The sequence below is a fragment of the Euwallacea fornicatus genome, chromosome 4 (genome assembly GCF_040115645.1).
Source record: "Euwallacea fornicatus isolate EFF26 chromosome 4, ASM4011564v1, whole genome shotgun sequence".
NCBI classification, from domain to species: Eukaryota; Metazoa; Arthropoda; class Insecta; order Coleoptera; family Curculionidae; genus Euwallacea; species Euwallacea fornicatus.
Genome location: NC_089544.1, coordinates 2,959,492 through 2,979,409, shown reverse-complemented (window position 1 = coordinate 2,979,409; position 19,918 = coordinate 2,959,492). Strand labels below are relative to the sequence as shown.

Here is a 19,918-nt window from a genome sequence, read left to right as displayed (position 1 = left end):
CAGTGTTGATTTTTATTTAACTCATGTTGACAATCTGCAGTTTAACGTTCGATTGTCCATTTCATACCATTATAAACCACATTGAAAATGTTAAATTCAATAATTAAAAGATCACCTCTTCCTATAAAATTTGTCAAATTCCAATGAATTTCTGTTGAAAAACCAATTCTAATTTCCTTGAAAAAAGACGCTAGTCTGATTCTGTGACGTTGACGCTATTACTGATTCCAACGGTTTCTCTGATAAGTGATTCCTTCATAAGATCATTTTGTGTACCAAATGACAGAGACTCGTAAATCTCATTCTTCGTGTGATTTAGACGTGAAAATAGGTTAAATAGGAGATGTGGTTTAGGATGATGGTGTCCTGGAACCTGGTCTTGCAAACTCTGGAAAACATTACAGTTAATGGCAGCTGCGTGCAGATAAATCGAAGGTTCACAAAAACTTAAAGTTAAATATATATTTATACAAAATAGGTGGTTGATTTACATCAAATTTTTCATATTCGATATCATGAAGTTTGCAATATCGGTTAAAAATAAAAACTTCAATTCGAAATAAAAAATCGAAAGCACTAAACCGAACAATTGAACTTTGTTTTCACTCGTTGGCTGCATTGCCCGTCAACTGTCAATTGAGACAGCCAACTGTGGCTGTCGTTAAGAAAAAAATTGAAGAATTTGCATTACGTTGCGTTTGTCGTTGCGCTGCGCATTGTGGTTTGGTCCGTTGGGCAAAGTGTTTCGGACGATTTCGTTAAAAAAATTACGCGTTAAAATCTGTTTTTAGTGATATCGCTGCGATTTATCCATTCTTCACAAGAGTAAGTACCGCAAATGAACTAAAATTCAACATTTGCATGGCACGTTGCGGGTTTTTTTCGTTGGCAGAGCTGCCTTATTGGTTTGGCCATCTCCAGCAAAATGGCCGATATTGATTTTTATCATAAAAGTGGCTAAAAAACTGCAACGGAGTTTTGCACACACATTTTCTTATTTCTTAAGAGATTTGCCTTAAACGTAAATTTATCTTGCGGTATGGCCCATAAAAGAGACCCCTACACGGTGATCAGTAGGTTGTTTTCTGTATATTCCATTTAAACTGAGGTGAAGGAGAACTTCTCATAGGAATTTGAATATCTTCGTAATAGTTATTTCAGTTCAAAAGTCTGAAAAATCTCTTTGTAGTTAATAAGTAGACACAAAACATGTTGAGTAATTTTGATGAGACACCACAGACAAACATATTACATGTTCAAGTAAATAGGTTTACTTTTAAGCTAAATAATTAGTTGATATCCAATTAGTTGCCTTACACATGAACTCACCTAGTCGGGAATACAGTGCTAAGTTAAACCTTGAGGAAAGTAATCTAACGGCCCAAGGTGTTACCTTAAAACAATTTTGCATTTTTTAACTTTCCAAGGAAATATTCTCTAATGCTAGCATAAAATATTTTGCGAATTTAATTTTATTATACAATAGAGGCACATTTTAATGTTTATATAAGAAAATTTAGTAACTACTGGACATATAAAGAGCACCAGTAGAATACTCTTGATGTCTTGGTTGAGGACGAACCACGTGAAGATATTAAAAATATCTTTCATTTTTAGGCAATGATTAAAGGTGAATTATGGCCATTTTCAATAAACCCTCATCATTTAATTATTATATTAGTTACATAAATATAAATGTAAAATAGATGTGAAAGTAGGATATTTTTACAATGTTTAAATGAAATTTTTTGGTGCGTTTTATCTAAAGAGCTCATGCCTCCCTGGCATCTCTTAACATAAAAAAAACAATGATAAATTTGAAACATTAAGCTTTTAACAAATTCAAAACAACTAAATCTCTCAATAACAAAATCAGTCATATGCAGCTGAAAAATTATGTGTGAAACTATAGGGCCTAAAAAAAAGGAGCTTATTTTGGAACTGGACTTCTCCATAATGCCAGGGTGAGTGACAACAATGAAATGTGCCAAAAGTATTTAAAAGGTAAATCTTCCTGACGACCTGAAGACTCCACATACCTTAAATAATATTTTCTTGAATAGTAAATCTAGGTTAGTTATTATCACTGGGAAAACTAATGCATTTCTGGCACTTAAAACACTTAATGCTGGTAGGGAGGCATTTGTATTTTTTATGGTATTTTAGATAAACATTTAGAAAAGTATGCAGTCAATTCAAAGCAGATTAAGAGGCGCAGGTGAAGTATCTAGAAAAATGTTTGAATTGTGCTGCCTCACTGTGTTAAGGTTTTTGTTTACATTATATACTACTCAATGGAAAATAGATTAGTACCTGTCCAATGAAAAATGGCACTAGTGGACCCTTTGACAAAGTCAATAGCTCAACATTATTAAACCGTTAGAGGAGGTAGTTTGAAAACAATTGATCAAACAAACAAATTCATTACATTCATAAGTATACTTATACATATATTAATGCCTAATAACCAATTGGACTTTTGACCAACATACAGCTGCTGTATACCTGTGACAGCTTGACCTCAAGATGATGGTGGCGTATGCCCAACTGTTATGATCAATATAACCAAGACATTTGATATTAATTACGTATTAAACAAAGATATTAACAAATTGAAGAAAAAAGTTTCGAGCTCAAAGCAATTGAAGTTCATTCATTTTTAACTAATAAACTCTAACGCACCTTTTTGCCTGTAATTCAGCGTTATGCCATATTTCAGTTGATAAGTTGACAGACTGTAGCTTCTGTCAATTGATAGCGAAGAAACTGTTGTAGGTACTATGTCTTGTTTTGGTAGAAATGGTTTATTTTATGGAGCTATTTCACTTAAATATTTTAACAATTTGAATTGATAAGTGAACTAACACAAAGGTCATTTATTATCAGCTCTTGTTGAACACATATTACAAAGCTACTTTAAACGATATTTTCTTTTTCTGTCTCTGAATTCGATACAGAGTCATAAAACTCTTAAGGATAAACTTAGTTTGTATAAGAAAAATTAGTTTAAATGCCCCAAAAAAAGCAACAAATTAAATTTAGGCTTCTTTACAAGCCTACTTTAATGCACCCTGGAAGAGCCTGCTTAATTTTTGTATTCGTTTTTCCGTCGTTAAACTGAATAACAGCTCATTCCTGCACCAAAATCAGGACTCCAAGATAGAACCAGCCTGGACTACTGCCAAGAGATGCTCTCTCCAGTGCCTTTTTGTTTGTTTTTTATTTCGGCAGGGTATAAATAGCCCCTTTAAGTGTCGCAATCAATTTTAAGAACACAAATCTGGAAATTTCTCCATCCGGTTGATAAAAGACGAAAAAAAGCGCTTCAATTTCAAATGGTCTTTTGTAGATGGAATATTGATGTATTTTTCTTGTTCTAGGTTGGAATGAACTAAACGGTTACCCAAAGTGAGCTTCGGAACATTAACATGAAAATGGTTCTATCTCAACGCCAGCGAGAAGAGCTGTAAGAACTTAAAAATAAATGCTTTTTCATATAGGTATTCTCATTTCCTGCGTCAATATCAAATTCATTAAAGTCCAACTGCGATTTTTTCTCATTAGCAACTGTCAATAATTATTCATATATGTGCAGTTTCCGTTCGATCAGCTGATTTCCATAAAATATTTTATACAAAATACTTACATTATTTTTATTTCATTTTGAATAAGCCATCACGACATTTTATATTTATCTCCCAGTTAGTGTATTTGGTATCTACACATACCATTAGTTGTGTTATGCAATATCGGTACCAATACATAAGCAACTACTAAGCAGGTGGTCTTCAAGTGGTTTTTAAACTGCCTTTTTCACATTCTGACCATGAATCACTATTATGTATGGTTTTTCACTCAAACCTGAAGTGCTGCATTAGTCTTAGGCAATTAGTCCTATTATTACGCTAGAATTTAATTTTATATCCATGTCTGAATTTCCTCTTATAGTCCATCTATAAATAAGTAATTACCGTAATTATCTCCTGCTAGTTATAAGTAACTACCTCTTAACCACGATGGCTATTAACTTCCTAAGCCATCCGATCAAACCAAAGCAGGATCCACAATAATTTGGTGGCTTTCGATTGGGTAACAGTTATTTTAAGGCAGGCCGTTGAACTTGTCTTTTTTGAAACTGCGGCTACAGATTATTAAAGGTTTTTTGCATGGTTTATATAAGATTAAGGCCTAAGGCCACTTGACAGATAGTTAAAATGTTGAATTTTTAATTAACTAAAGCAGGAAGGGAATTCATTTTGAGGGGTGTTGCTAAGCCAAATAGAGGGTGTACAGACCGATGTGTGATACAATGGGTTGTAAGGTGTGTTAATGACTGGGGTGTAAAACAAACTCATAATTAGGGTGCATATCATGGGTTAAGTAATGACTAATTTGGTCTATGGTGTTTATATTATGGGGGGCGGGTGTTCAATTTTTCAGCACTATTGGTTGAACGTCCTTTCGGGGGATTTAAAACAGTAGTAATTGGTGTAACAGAAGAGGGTTTGTCGACATTTACTCAGGTAATTGCAAACAGTGAGGGGACAGAGGTAACATAAATACGATTACGAGATTGTTTCAATTTGACTGGAACATTTTAATGAATTTTATCAATCTAGACTGATTTTTGTCTCGTCTGGAAGTTTGAAAATCGAACAAAAAAATGTTAAACTGACACAAGATCACATTTAATTAAAATTTTGGCCTTAGGGCTAGATTAAATCTAGCCGCTATACGCAAATCTGACCTAAAAAGATTAAAACAAATCAAGGTCATCCTCGCATAAATTAATATAATTCAGGAAAATCAATACCGTCACTTCGTTTGTCATGATCGTCTGATGCTACCAATTAGTCCTCCATTAAGGCCAAAGTTTCTACATATCCATATTATAGAAAGAAAAACAAGCATTCAATAAATCTGTCTTGATAACCCACATTCGCGAACAAGAAAGCTCATAAGGATCCAAAAAAATATCATCGATCAGCGCGACCCAATAATGTTTTTTTATCACTTCATCGGCAGGTAGTGTACTCTAGGAGAGTACCGTTATAGTACCGTACAGGTACATGCCGAAGAGTTCCTTTATTCATTATTCAATTTACATTTTGTACTTTTTTATGCGGTGAGAAGAAAAAAGCAGCTTTCGTGCCATGACTTGATACAAGTGTGTACGTATTAATATGGGGCTTCCCACACGGTTGCACGATATATTCCTAGACGAAAGGTTTTTTTTCAAATATGAGTTGTATTTATTGTTAGGGCGTAGCAGTGTAGGCTTGTGACCACCCGATCTGTCACAATTGAAAAATGTTTAAGAGTAAAATCCCATTCCTCCATACAATGACAAATGCGGTGCATCGACTAAATATTCAGCGAGGTATTATTAGCGTGCTTCCGCGCTCCCTTGACAAACGACCTCTGTCCTCGACACAAAACTCCAAGAACTGGGTTAAAAATATTTGAATTTTAACATCCCATTACATGGCACTTTAATGGCAACGACGAAGAATAAGACATGCCATGCCATTTTATAATATGACTAGATCTAGTCACAATGGGCTAGCTGAACATGGGGTCATGGCAAATTAACCTCTGCGTTAAATACCCAGTTATAACTGCCTAGTCATGCGGGACTATCAAGTGTAGTGTAACTAAGAGCCTGAAGGCATGTCTAGCTCCCCTACCGACCTGCTAGCGCCAATTCCAACCTGGCCACGAAGGTATGGGCCGTAGATTCCTATAAGCAACAAAAATTCAAAATAATAAAAGAGAATGGCACGAAGATTACCCAACTGGCTTGACTTCTTTCCTCATCTTGCCGGAGAAGAAGTCGCTAGACCGGCCGGCATGTGCCAGCGTTGCCGCCCCTGGCCACCAGCGTCCACTACCAGAAGCTCAATATGATTGCTCAAAAACAATAATGCAAACCTGGCAGCGCCGCATATTAAAGTTCCAGTTTCACTTCTGCTTGTGAGGATTGACCTTTGAGAAACGCGAATATTTCCGGTAGGTACCGTCCCACGACCGTTATGCGCAAGTCTGACTCGAAATTAGTCTCGTATTTGAATAGATTCGCATTTCACGATTTTTTCGTGGTCTTCAGCACGGGCAATAAGATCACGTAATGGGCGCGGTCGCAGTTCTATTGAAGGTGGATTATATGAACCTTCCTCAAGAAGAAGGAGTGTGGGAATGGAATTCTACTTGCTAGCTGGAAAGTTGTTAAGTGCAAGGGTGGGTCTGTTGGTTTCTTATGAATTGGCCATTTGTGATACTTTAGATAAATAATTGAGCTATTTGCTGAGATGTTGGCGTCAGCAATTGAACGTTTTAAATAATTCGAAGTAACTCTGTATTTTAACTATGCTTCAGAACTCAGGGAACTAGGAATGGGCTGCCATTAAAATTTTATAATTTTTTTTACCGTAATTGAATTTACAATTAAGATCTGCTAGTTTTGTAGAAAATTCAATTATATACTTTTTTATTCTTCGAGAAATCGGCCCTATTTCTGAGAAAACTACGATTTTGCGATAGAAATCAATTAAATCGGACGAAAATATTTGATTTCATAATGGCGAGTGGGCTATGCCACAACTGTTCTTCAATTGTTCCGTTGCTAGAATGTCATTGTTGTCAAATCGTCCGTATAAGGAAATTTCCTGTATGTCTTGTTCCTGCCTATGGTGGTACCTATTGGGGTACAAATAGCTGGAAAATTTTCCTTTAAAGAGCAGATTTAAAGGCCTTAAAGTTTATATACTGTTAGCAGTGGAGTTCGAACGTTTCCCAATCGTTTCGTTCTAAATCATCCGGGAGTGTTGAACCGGAAGCTCGAAAAACGGATTTTCTTGATGCGTTTACCCAGTAAATGCACGACATGAAGAGCGGGTTTAGGCAGCATTGAAAATGGACTCCACACAGATGTCCGAAGGAAATCATCGTGTACTTTCATCCAAACGAGTTCAAAATTTGGCATGCTCTTGTTGAAATCTGGAAGAATATTCGGTAGAACCGAACAATGGCTACAGCCGTTTAACACTGTATAAGATTTTTTATAAAATATAGACCAACAAAGTAAAACAAGACACCTCTCTACGAAAATGCGATTGTTACAGGCGTAACTACGCTTCGTGGTGGCCTCAGGCGTGCCATACTTCACGACTGACACACGGTGAACGGATTTTTAATGAGATTTTCAATATCCATCTTGTTTTTTTTTCTCAGTATTAGTTACACTTGTCATGGTCGGACGCCTCATGTAGATCGTCGTTTTACCGGGACGTTTGTCCATGAAGTGTAGTAACACCAGATAATTTTTCTTGTGTATTGCGAGAGTGGAACGAGGTGGATTATCTCACAAATAAGCACCTATAGGCAGATATAATGTGACGCGGGGTTGATAGCTTCAGAAGATAATGGAGAGAAATAACAGTAATCACGTACTATTTTGGCCGGCACTGACGCACCTAATTACCTTAGCGCGCTATCATCAAAAGACTATTGAGGCTTATTGCTGCTAAAGTCTTATTCGGGATTTATATAACATTCGAGGGAATTTCCATGCAAATCAGGAAACCCCCGCTAGCGCCCTCGCGAAAATCAATACAGCTGAACTTCCCTACGTCAAAGCCAGGTCGCGTCCCCACTGGCTGCCAATGCCAAGGCGTCGAGACGCCTATATGCTGCAGCGTCGTCAGTCTCCCATATTAAACATAAATAAAGTGGAACAATTGAATATTCATTGTTATGTAATGATATAATGACATGAAACGGTTTTTTGGCATCAAAGGCAGAGTAACGGCAACATTAGCGTTGGTAAAATACGAATGCCTTCATGGCCTTTCCCACGGTGTATCGTTATTGAATAGTTACGTCTTAGTCTGTTTATGCCGGGCCTGCGAGATACGCGATATTAATTAACGAAAAAAAAAGAAAGAAAAAAAAGATAGTAAGAACAGTTGGAACGTAGGAACACACCTTCATGATAGAGATCTAGGAAAATTGGTCGAGTCCTAACGGGCCTTTACTTAGTTTGGGTTCTCGTTCTAGGCCGCTCCCAGGTTCTTGTACTAATGAATCCTTCGAAAACAATTACAAGTGCTTGTTTCCTTAACTTGTCCAGCTACTACCGCCAATAAATACAAATAAAAATGATGCAATTATTGTTGTCATTCAAGGTTGTCGGAGTATTCCTTAGTAGCACATTTGCGTTGTCACGCACTGAACCTTTCTGCCACGCGTCTGCGGATATTATTAGCGCTTCAATTAATCAATGGCCTGGCTTACTTTGTTCTAGAACCCCTAAATAAACTTGTACGTTATTTACGTGTTCCAGTTCTTTCTGGAGAGCAGCGCTGCTAAAGAGTGCGATTAACGAAATCGATAATAGCGGATGCTTAATTTTCTATTGTTTTCGCACAAAGAAGACCCGAAACGAGACATACGGCATAACAAACATCTAGACAAAATAAGTCCCACAAAGCAAAGCCGATTTCGTGCCGTGACATTCCAAACAGCCAGACACAAATAGGCATAAGGAAAATAATTGTTTCGGCACTAAGGATGTCATGTGTGAATGTGACAAAGCTAAAAGTTATGCCGCGATTTTTTAATTTTAAGAGATGGCTGTTGAGAAATGTGAAGTCCGTGAAAGAAATGTTGTTCAAGATCACCAATGTCATACTAAATGGGAGATTCGTGTATTAATTTGTTTGAAAAGTAGCTTTTAATGTGGAAAGCTTAAGTAGCGTATTCTTGTTGGTTAAGCTCACGTTCGAATTGGAAGCCGATGCTTCAAAATGTATTTAAATCTATTTTTAGAAAGTCCTTTGGGGTGGCAATCGATTTTTATGCCGCACACAGCATCTTCATTTTTTATTAACGTGACGGTTCCAAAGGTTCGTTATTGCTCTCTTCAATTTTTGTATCGATGAAACTACGAAAATAACCATTACTTGTACCGATCCCATTAAACACCTACGCATAAGAATCACGTAACTGCAGGTTACGGAACCGTCTATTTTACTATTTCTTATCTTTCTCGCCAAGAGCTCAGTAATCGATGCGAATCAGAATCGACCTTTGAAAAGGGTTTTTGATTATTATTAGTGTTATCAAGACGATTATTTTGTAAAGATGCGAATGCTCTTTACTTTGATTTATAAATTTATATTAACTAAGATTCAATAGGACTAGGTTCTCATTTTACATTGCATGCATTGAAGTGGTTGATAATGTGTTGAACGTCTAGCCTAGTCGTTTTCCCATTTTTCACTGCTTGAAACATGATATGTATGCACATTTAAGAAGTCCGAAGTCGCATCAAAGCCGAAGCCCTTTAAACTTTAAATGATGCGAAGCCTTATAGAAACCACCGGTTAATGATCTTTCGGCCCCGGGTACCAAAAGATGAGGAATTGTTTCGATGTCTTATGGCCAGCGATAAATCGTATTATAACACGTCTCACAACGTAGCTGAAATAAGACATTTATTTATGAAACGTACACTTTCCAACCGTTTCCTGTTGCCTTAACAATGTAAAACGTCCTCACCATTGCGTAGGCACTTGTGTTGATGCTTTTTATTAGGAGTTCCCACGTCAAATGCAAGAAACACTTCTAGTGAAATAGTGAAAAATCCAATGTGTCAGAGCGTCATACTCAACGTTGTCAGAATTTGACAAGATTTCGACTCGGAGTGCATTTTCTGCATAGAAATTGCTTCAAACCGAAGATAAGCATCCGGTCAATTAAGAACACACATAAATCCTTTTCTTATTGTTTGCCGATAGGTTAAAATTCGATTAATCCCGGGAGATTAGCAATTTCACGCTTAGCTTACCAACGACCATAAGTGGTTTGCAATAATGGCCCACGATTTCATTTTAGGGCTCTCTCTGCCGTCGCTTTTAGACCCTCAACTGAGGTATTGATTTTGATCGGTTCCCGCGGCGCTCTTCCGTAACAATTTGGAAAATACTTCATTAAGTACGTGTTACCCGCTGTATATCATCAAATACGGGAGAAACTCGATTTCTTTTTCCTACTAGTTACATAATCGGAGCCGTACAAGTCGAATAAATGGTCCCATTAAGGACCTGCACCACGGGGCATTTAAATTGCGCTCAGCTTGATTAAATAGCTTCTTCGCGGGTACTTTCATCTTTTTTTCTACGAGGGGATGATAGATGGCACAGGTTGTTTGCTTCTGCTATTTTACAGGATGATCCAATTGTGAGCGTCACTATTGATTTATCAGACTTTCCACGGTTGGATCTTCTGGGGTTTATCTGGCTTTGATCTAAAAATGACGTAGGCTATTTGCGGGTTTAATGTAGCATAGCTAAGTTGGGTGCTCATTAGTTGGGGCCTTTTTTATTTTCCATGTCATGAACTTTCATGAATTGAACCGTGCTGTCATCGTTATGATTCTCACATTAATAACTAACGAGAACGCGTGATTCTGAAGCGAGGATTTTTTTTTTTTTTCGGGAGGTCTGTTACAAATCGTAGATTTCGAACTGCGACCAAGGAGAAAATCGAGGGGCATCGGATCCGGCGATCTCGCTCGCCGTTTTGCGTCACCACCTTAGGGTCAGCATGCATACTACACGACATTTAGTTCACCACAATAACTTTGGTTCAAATTAATTATGGAGATTGATGTGTACTTCGGTAAACGAAAAAACCGGCGATCGCGTTAATCGCCTGAATATGCGATCCTAATTTCTCGGTTCTAGAAATCTTCACAATACCGCCAACGAGTCTAATAGTCAGTCTATTTGCAAAGAAGTGAAAGGGGCTTACGAAACCAGACAACTTATTTTTTACATTAGATTATCTGGTATGACAGTTTCCAATAAGTAGTAATCCCGCCTCTAGCGCAGAATTTTAATTAAGTCTATTCAGGAAAATCACTATTTATGACGTTTTTATGCCATTCACGTTGCACGGCCGTATCCCCCAATAATAACTCACGTTTATTTTATTTTGCCATGGCACGAGACTGATTCGTTTCTAATTGCGTTTAGTTCATTCCGCGAATGATTATATCGCTGCTCGCAATTTGTTGACCTCTCTGTTTATGGAACCATAGACGGTTTTTACAAATAATGGAATTGTCTAAACTCACACCCGCGCCCGGCACTGGAAGCACAAAAGAGATGCAAAGAGTACCACGATATTCCCGAAACGAACTTGATTGCATTGCCTGTACTCAAGCAAGCGTATTAAATATACAATGGGTCACAAAAATATTCGAACACCTACTAGAATTAATTTGTTATTGGGTTCAATAGACTGTGTGCTGAACGGGGAAGAAAAATTTAACTGCCAATAAACAGATTAAATCTTACATATTAATATTTAATAAATACTTAAACAACAAGCGTATACAACTAGAGAAATAATAACCAACATGTTTATCAAATCACAAAAATGTTCGAACGCCGGTTTAAACATAACGAAAAACGGTAATAGTTGCAATTCTTCTAAAAATTCATATTTCGTATGACCTCCTTATTGGTTCCGAACACTTTACAATCGGCGTGACATGGAAGAATTTTTTTTTTTTTTTTTAATATAAATCGTGTATCAATTTTAAGCCATTCTTCAGTTAATACTCTTTTTAACGTTTCTTTATTTGTAATCTGATGTCGAATTGGAACGTTTAGTTGATGCCACAAGGTCTCAATAGTATCGAGTTCCGGGGATTGCGGTGGTGTTTTTATCACATTTGGACAATTATACAACAACCGTTCTTTCACGATTCGAGCACCGTGCTTAGAATCGTTGTCTTGATAATATTTAAACGGTTCCAATAATTCCATTTTCTCAGCACTTTTTTTTGTTTCTCTAGCAAATTGAAATAATATATCTTATCCATATTTCCCTCAATAAAAATCAATTCGCTCACACCTTGCGACTATATACATTCCCAAACCATTACTGAACCTCCTCCGTGTTTAATCGTGGCACATAAATTGTTATTATGTAGCTCAGTATTTGCTTTCTCCAAGCTATTTGCATACTATGCGATCCAAAAATGTTAAATTTAGATCCATCACAAAAAATAACGTCATCTCAGAAGTCCTTATCCTTAGGAATGTGTTCAGTGGCTAATTCAAATGGAAATTTTTGGTTTTTCTTACTTAACCAGGGCTTTTTCCTGGCTGCACGACTGCGAAAACCATGATCACGAATACATCTTCGAATGGTCTCTGTTGACACTTTCCTTCCATGAAATTTCTCCATTTCCATTTGCAACTTAGGGGCACTTATTTTAAGACTTTCTCTCACTTTTCGCATAATAACTCGGTAATTTTGTTCGGTTGAGAATTGGTGGACGGCCTGATTGCTTCAATGGCATAATTCTATCTTAATTTTTATACTTCGATATTATGTCTCCTACCGAGCTTTTACTTAGATTTGCCATAGCACCTATTTTTCAGTATGAAGAATCTTTTTCATAATTGAAAATCACTAACTGTCTAATTTCGAAACTAATGTTCTTGTTTGCAATTCGATAACGTACTATATGGATGTCTATGAAAGTGATTCATACCATAAAAATGAGTTGCAAAATAGTAAAAAAAAAACTGTTATCTTACAAGTAGCTAAAAACCGTCTGAATATTTTTGTGAGATTAAAAATATGCGAGAATTTTCTAATTTCACAAATTTCTTTCGATTTCGATGGTTTTACTTGGAAATAATGTCATTTTATAGTAGGAAAAATATCTTAAAAATTCGTTATTAAATACTTTTTGTCCAATTGTTTCAAATATTGATTGAAAACGGTAATTATAATTAATTAGATTTGCTGTCCAAATATTTTTGTGATCCACTGTATGTATCTTGGGGTTTAATAGCCTTTTTATGGGCAGATTTGAAGATACAATTCACGGAGAGTTCGATATAGTACCGGTCGCCGATAAATCAGTTAATAGAAGAGGATCGAAAAAAATCGCGTATAAGTGGCAAATCGCCAGTTTTCATTGCATACTTTCTCTCCTATCATGGGAACGTTATGTGGGGCCCAAATATTTTGATTACGTGAAATGTCTAGCGATTTCGAGGAGAAAGAACCACGTTCACATAATACCCTATTAAGCCTTGTAACTAGTCTATCGAACAGAATTATTGATTCTATATTAGGACGTTATGAAACGTTTATCAGATTATTTTTTTGTTCATGCGTTTTCTAATATTAGCAATAACGCGTCAGAGTCAAGCACTTCAAAACTATGAATCACCCGTTTCAATTGAATTTTAATTAATTTATTTTCTTTGCTTTTAGTAACAAAGCCATCGCTGATTACTTGAGCAGTAATGGATACGAAGGGGCGTTGGATGCTTTCAAAAAGGAAGCGGACATGCCCGGAGAGGTGGAAAGAAAATTCGGAGGTCTCCTGGAGAAAAAATGGACCTCCGTAATACGTTTGCAGAAGAAGGTGATGGAACTCGAGTCAAAGTTAAACGATGCCGAGAAAGAGTACATCGAAGGAGCCCCGACGAGGAACAAGCGAAGTCCCACCGAGTGGATCCCCAGACCACCGGAAAAGTTCTGTTTGACTGGTGAGTTTTTGCGAATTAACGTCTTATAGAGAATGCATAACCCGCGCATTTACTGATCCAAGTGGTACGGCAATAATTGTTGTTTTTGTTAATGGAAGGCCCTAGATAAGCAGTCATCTATTGCTACACTAAATAATTATTTTCGAGAGTTACATATTAGTAAATTGCAGTGGTTATTATGTAAAATCGCCAGGAAGCTTTTGGTGTGTTTGATGTACATATTATTTTCGAAATCAGGTGGAGATTACCACACTGACGCCCAGATATATATTTCCGTGACAGGTGCCAGCCTAATTAACAGATTTCGCGACGAAATTAGAATGGATTTTAATTCAGCTTCCGCTCCACCAGAATTTATTTATTTTTTGTGGTAATAGGTGGTATGAATTTAAACTGGGGCAGGCGGTTGTTGTGAATACCATATTAAATCTTAACAAAGAACGATCATACTTTTAATAAGTATTACCGATATTTTAAACGCGGACACCAACCATTAGCATGGGCTTGAACTGTCTGCCGTATTAAAGGCATTAACGGTATTGTAGGGGTCCGTGCAAAAGTGTACATGGGACAGACTGCCGCGAGATGCTGATTGCCTTATTGCTCATTTGACGTCGATTATTTTGTCCTACACACTCCTAAGGGTTTTCTTATAAAGCGTCAAGAACACTTCTTCATAACGAATTTAACGGATACGTTAAGCAAATAAACTTTTACCGTAGGTAGAAGGCCGCGATTATGTTTGAGTAAATATTTACACAGGCCCGATTGCTCTTGGGTTAAGTCAGAGTATTACTATATCACTTCTCCCCTAACAAGATGATTGGTGGTTCTTGCTGCAGTCATCGTAGATTAAAGAGACATTAACGACAAGAATAATATTAATAATAACTGCATTTGTTGGTTAATTAACTGGCCGCCCTCGTATTCCGATACAACATATAAGTAAAGATAATTACATTTATCTAATAAGCAATAATTAATTTAGTTCGTTGGTGAATATTTAATTATAAGTATGTTAACCGATTAATTTGGTAAAGAGAGTGAAAAAAATTTATAGTAATGCTCATTTATATTCATGACTGTACCTGCGTTTATGGCACGCATTGGAATCAAATCTCGATCTAATTCGTAAAAAGTGTAGTCATCAAACCAACGGGGGCCAATTTCTCGAATCTAGGGATTAATTCGTTCCCCTGGAATAACGAATCAACATATATATGTTTTACATTGTAGGTAATAGCCTTGCTTTAACATTTTTACATTGAACGGGTCATTTTTAGCGTCATTATTTTATTACATTATTATTCAAGACTGATTAAATCTCTTCGTTACTCGCTTAAATCTAGATTATCGAAACTTGATTGGTAATAAAAAGTAATAAAAACGACCTCAGTAAACATTTACCTAATTGTCTGCAAGGGGTCTATTATTAATCAATGATTTACAAGGGTATATTGTCAAGTTTTGCATAACTGGGCCTAAGTATCTCAAACCTTTCTAGAGATACATGTATTTTGTAAAGTTGTCGTTGTCGCATGTGAATTGTGCGTATCTGTATTTTATAAGTTCTTTATGAAAAAATTGTTCATTTGTAGTAATATCTGAAACAGTTCCCTTTCCCAGAACTTTCGACAGAGACTCTGTAAATATAACAAAAACAAAAATGTTTAATTTTCGATGTCGAGCATAGTTTCGATTCATAGGTCACCGAGACCCAGTCACCCGTGTCATATTCCATCCAGTCTTCAGTCTCATGGTCTCGGCTAGTGAAGATGCAACTATGAAAGTCTGGGACTTCGAAACAGGAGAGTATGAAAGGACACTCAAAGGGCACACTGATCCCGTACAAGACATAGCCTTCGACGCTTCTGGGAAACTATTGGTTAGTATTAGGATATTGTATAGTAACTTGAGTCAAAGTTCTATGATTTCTTGAGCAAGTCAAAGGCGAGTCGCTTTTTTAATCATATAATTATTTGTAGGTATCCTGTAGCTCGGACATGAGTATCAAGCTCTGGGACTTTCAACAGACCTTTGAGTGCATTCGAACAATGCTCGGCCACGACCACAACGTGTCTAGTGTCGCCTTCATGCCGGCGGGAGATTTCGTCGTATCGTGCAGTCGGGATAAAACGATTAAAATGTGGGAAGTGTCCACTGGTTACTGCGTCAGGACATATACGGGACACAGGGAATGGGTACGTATATTTCTTCTCTCATTGACTATAAATATGCTCATACATAGATATTCCTATTTGTCTGTGCCATTACGTGTCCAAGTACCAACCTACTGTAACCAAACCCCCTGTATATATTATTTTTTCCTCTTATTCATTCTTTCTATTTATCCTTCAGATAAATAATTATCGCCGATGATTTACATCTTAACATTTAGAGAAACACTTTGTTTGATATGCTTAGGTGAGAATGGTCAGACCCTCACCAGACGGCACACTGCTGGCCACTTGTTCTAACGATCAATCTGTCAGGATTTGGTCTGTTGCATCGAAGGAGTGCCGGAACGAGCTTCGAGCCCACGATCACGTGGTCGAGTGTATTGCATGGGCGCCTGATTTGGCCGCCAACGCAATTAACGAAGCAGCAGGAGCAGATAACAAAAAGGGGGCGCATATGGGACCTTTCTTGGCATCCGGATCCAGGGATAAAACCATTAGGTAATACAGTCGACCACAAATGGGCCCTGTAATGCAAAAGTTTTTGCATCACGGGACCCAATTGAGAGTTATTCGTTATAGGTTTTTAACCAGATATACTTATGTAAGTATATCTTATGCACATATAATAAAAACTGTTTAAATTGTTTATTATAAATTACAAGGTGGATAAATTGCTGCCATGTTAAAGTTTTGTGTTTACTTGCCGTTTAGAATATGGGATGTTGGTGCCGGTATAGCTCTGTTCGTGTTGGTGGCTCACGACAATTGGGTGCGAGGTGTAGTGTTTCACCCAGGCGGCAAGTTTTTGGTATCTGCGAGTGACGACAAGACGTTGCGGGTATGGGACTTGCGAAATAAGCGTTGCGCTAAGACTCTGGATGCTCACAAACACTTCTGTACGTCAGTTGGTAAGTTACACTGTTTTATGCAAAATACTCTCCTCCCGGTCGTTTTCAAAGCCTATGAGTTTAATCATGAAATAAGGAAAGATAGTAGATGCACAGCTCAATGTTTTAAAACCACGTCGACAAATATAAGCTTTTTGCTAATCAATCGCTTATTTTTTCTCTATGTGGTATTGTTCAACTGTGGGAAAAACGCAAATGAATGACACAATTCTAGATTTTTGATATTAAAACAGTGGAGAAAATGATGATTGTAAGACGACCCCCTTTTTGTGTGCCACTTTAAATACGTTGCCTTCAACTTGTATAATATTTCTTCATTCTATAGTTTAATTACAGGTAGATTTATTTTACCAATTAAAATTTATGTTTGGTAATTTAACGTTTTGACAAGTATTGCAAAAAATTGTTCCTCCTCGTGTGGTAGTGAGGCTTGAGGATCCCATTCTTATATATAAACATTTAAATTTCAGATTTCCACAAGTCCTACCCGTACGTGATTTCTGGTAGCGTAGACCAGACAGTAAAAGTGTGGGAATGCCGCTAAATCGAATGGCTGCTACAATCCACAGCCAGATTGAACATGTTGCAGTTCCGGAACGGCCAATTTCCGCTCCGCAAAAGTTGATCTATACTGGACAATTCACTCGATCATCTGCGTTAATAATGTGTATTTTATTTATTATTTATTGAGCCTAAAAATATTCTACAATGTTCCAGAACTTTTATACAGGGAAATAAGGGTTTTCTCACTCGATAAGATCGATAGAAGTTGACGCTCACTTGTCCAGTGTACCGGTCGCTTTTTTTTTTACTTAAATGTTTTATTAAATAATTAATTTATTTCAGTAAATTGGATCTACATTAATATTTATGTTTTCTATGTGATATTGAGAGGCCGGCCCACTTTTTATTTAAGGCAGATCTTTAGGTGAATAAGGTGGCTGGCCCAAATTTTTGTTTTGGTTGTCAATACGCAATCTATTTGCATCGAAAGTAATAATTGTTCAGTTTCGACTCAGAAGATATTAATATAGCGATTACGGTTACTCTACTAGTAGGTGTATTTTTTAATATACCAGGAGATCTGCTTTGCGTAGAATCCAATCTTATGGGAGGATCTAAATCCCTCTTTAATGTATTTGGAACCTCCAAAATGGCCATCAACTTAAATAGCTCCTTGTAGTTTGACATCCAATTTGAATCTTTCATGGGGTTTGTTCCAACAGAGAGGAAACCCGATTCGGAATGGTCAGAAAAATGTGCAATATATCTGTACGGATAATTTGTACGTATTTCTGTTTCTGAGAATCTAGAGTTAGTTTTCTTTCCAGTTGGTGGAACAAGGCATTTCTTTTAGCGCGTAGTCTTTTTACCTTGTGTGTAAAACCGCAAGTTATTATTTGTTTGTTTGGAACTTTCGTAATCAATCAGGTTGAGTTGTCAAAAAACTTCGCCAGGTTGAAGAAATCGGAAGAAGGGGAACTAAAGTGATTTTAGCATTTCAAAGTTTTGAAGGCTATCAGAGGTTCTAAGGCGACACTGATCATATTAAAGAGAATTCCTTACAATACGTCCTCTCTTAGAAATCAGGAGTCAAAATATGTAGTCCTGAAGATTTTACCAGAATCGGTTTACCTCGCTATTTAACAACCGTTCCGTGCGATAATCGGTCCCCCTAAACTTGTACGGAGCCAAATCAACGTTCCTAAAATTTTTGGAATCTCGATATTAAGATTGATGGTCAATACAATTACTTATAGGCACTTGCACCAACGAATTTGACTAAGAGTTTACCTTCAAACTCAGTTCATTGTTAACATTTGTGATACAATTTTTGACAGCGCGAGTTTGAGGAAAACTCGCGCTGCATATCATTGGTGCAACAACCACTTAAAATGCGAAGTTTTTTGTCCATTTGCATCCCAAAATAATCTAGAGCTACTAATTACGTAAGTACTTGAGGCAAACATCGAGAAAGAACTTATACTATTCGATAGAAAGCTGCCATGTGATATGGTTTATTCTACATTTTGGAAGGGCAAAGAAATATATATTTCACGTCATTTATTAAGAAATGAATTTAATATCGCCTGCAATCACGAGTTAAAATGTAAATGGCATTTCACCTGATAATTTTTTTATCTAACCATAATCAGTTTAAATTTAACCATTCTGTTAAAACAAAATGGTGTTTTTTTTTTATTCTGTAAAATAAACAGTTATTATAAAACCAATACGTAGACATAAATTTAATATAAATTACATATTCACATAGCACAGCTATAACCGCAGTAGCCAACTGCGTCCAGTGAACGCCTTTCGCCTTTAGAGAGGTTCTGTTATGTTAAAAGGTATTTCAATATAATTTATGTATATAAAGATTTGTTATATTTTTACTTAAGCGTAATACTCCTATATCTCGTAAATGAAAGTGTGTTACCTCTTTGACTCGTTTAAAATAAACATTTCTTGTTTCCTCTATAAAATCTGCTTTTTTACATAAAGTTTCGCCTTTGTAGTAGCATTTTAAAATAAAGAGGATTAAGCCCAGATTTGAAAGTTACCTTTTTTATTTCATTTTAACCAAAAAACAAAACTTTGAGAAGCGGCCCAGTAGAAGAAAATATTTCACAGATTATTGAAGTCGCAAACTTCTAAGAATATGCAATTGTATCTGGTCATAACATCTTCATTTGCTTGATCGCTTCTTTCAAACCTTTTGTTGTTGTAGTGGATGAAAAAATTAAAAATTTATAATGTAATCTTTCGCTTGCTTCGTTGCATGTGCACCATTGTTCATATAATCCTTATGTACTTGAAATGCATAGAAGTGTCGCTTCATTATAAGTAGAGAATTGTGAATATTTTGTCTGTATATATTAATAAGAAAAATTAAAAATCTTTCTGTCTGTGATTGATATTTTTATTCTACCAATACCTTCCTCTACAATTATAGCGACTCTACAAAGAAGCCTTGAATTTTACGTTTTTCCTACAATGTCGAAAACCAAAGACAATTTACTAATGCCTTTCTATTCAAAGTCCTTAAGAATAGTAATTTTTCCATTGAATCAATTTTTGAACTTTCCACTTCAGCAACAACGTGCCTTCAATTATAATACCGTCAGTCAAATTTCTGTGCCAAAAAATTGAGATTACATTTATAGCATTCAGTTCGCGAGATATATTGCTTTGGAACTACGTAAAGCCGAAAATTCATATTCATATTAAAAACATAAATTTTCCATAG

At 36.5% G+C, this 19,918-nt stretch overlaps 1 protein-coding gene across 1 annotated transcript; it reads left to right on the top strand.

Moving 5' to 3' along the window:
- The first annotated feature begins 667 nt into the window (after window positions 1-667).
- Window positions 668-19,582, top strand: Lis-1 (LisH and WD40 domain-containing Lis-1). The gene is made up of 8 exons (XM_066281402.1): window positions 668-825; window positions 3,381-3,466; window positions 13,303-13,580; window positions 15,287-15,465; window positions 15,566-15,781; window positions 16,005-16,258; window positions 16,472-16,668; window positions 17,139-19,582. The coding sequence occupies exons 2-8, from the start codon at window positions 3,429-3,431 to the stop codon at window positions 17,210-17,212; spliced, it is 1,236 nt and encodes a 411-aa protein (XP_066137499.1). The 5' UTR covers window positions 668-825; window positions 3,381-3,428; the 3' UTR covers window positions 17,213-19,582.
- The last annotated feature ends 336 nt before the right edge of the window (window positions 19,583-19,918 follow it).

Excerpts from the sequence above, each read along its gene's own strand:
- Lis-1 (XM_066281402.1), top strand. The coding sequence starts at position 3,429 with ATGAAAATGGTTCTATCTCAACGCCAGCGAGAAGAGCT. Across the intron at positions 3,467-13,302 it reads CAACGCCAGCGAGAAGAGCT|TAACAAAGCCATCGCTGATT; the intron begins GTAAGAACTTAA and ends CTTTGCTTTTAG. Across the intron at positions 15,466-15,565 it reads ACGCTTCTGGGAAACTATTG|GTATCCTGTAGCTCGGACAT; the intron begins GTTAGTATTAGG and ends AATTATTTGTAG.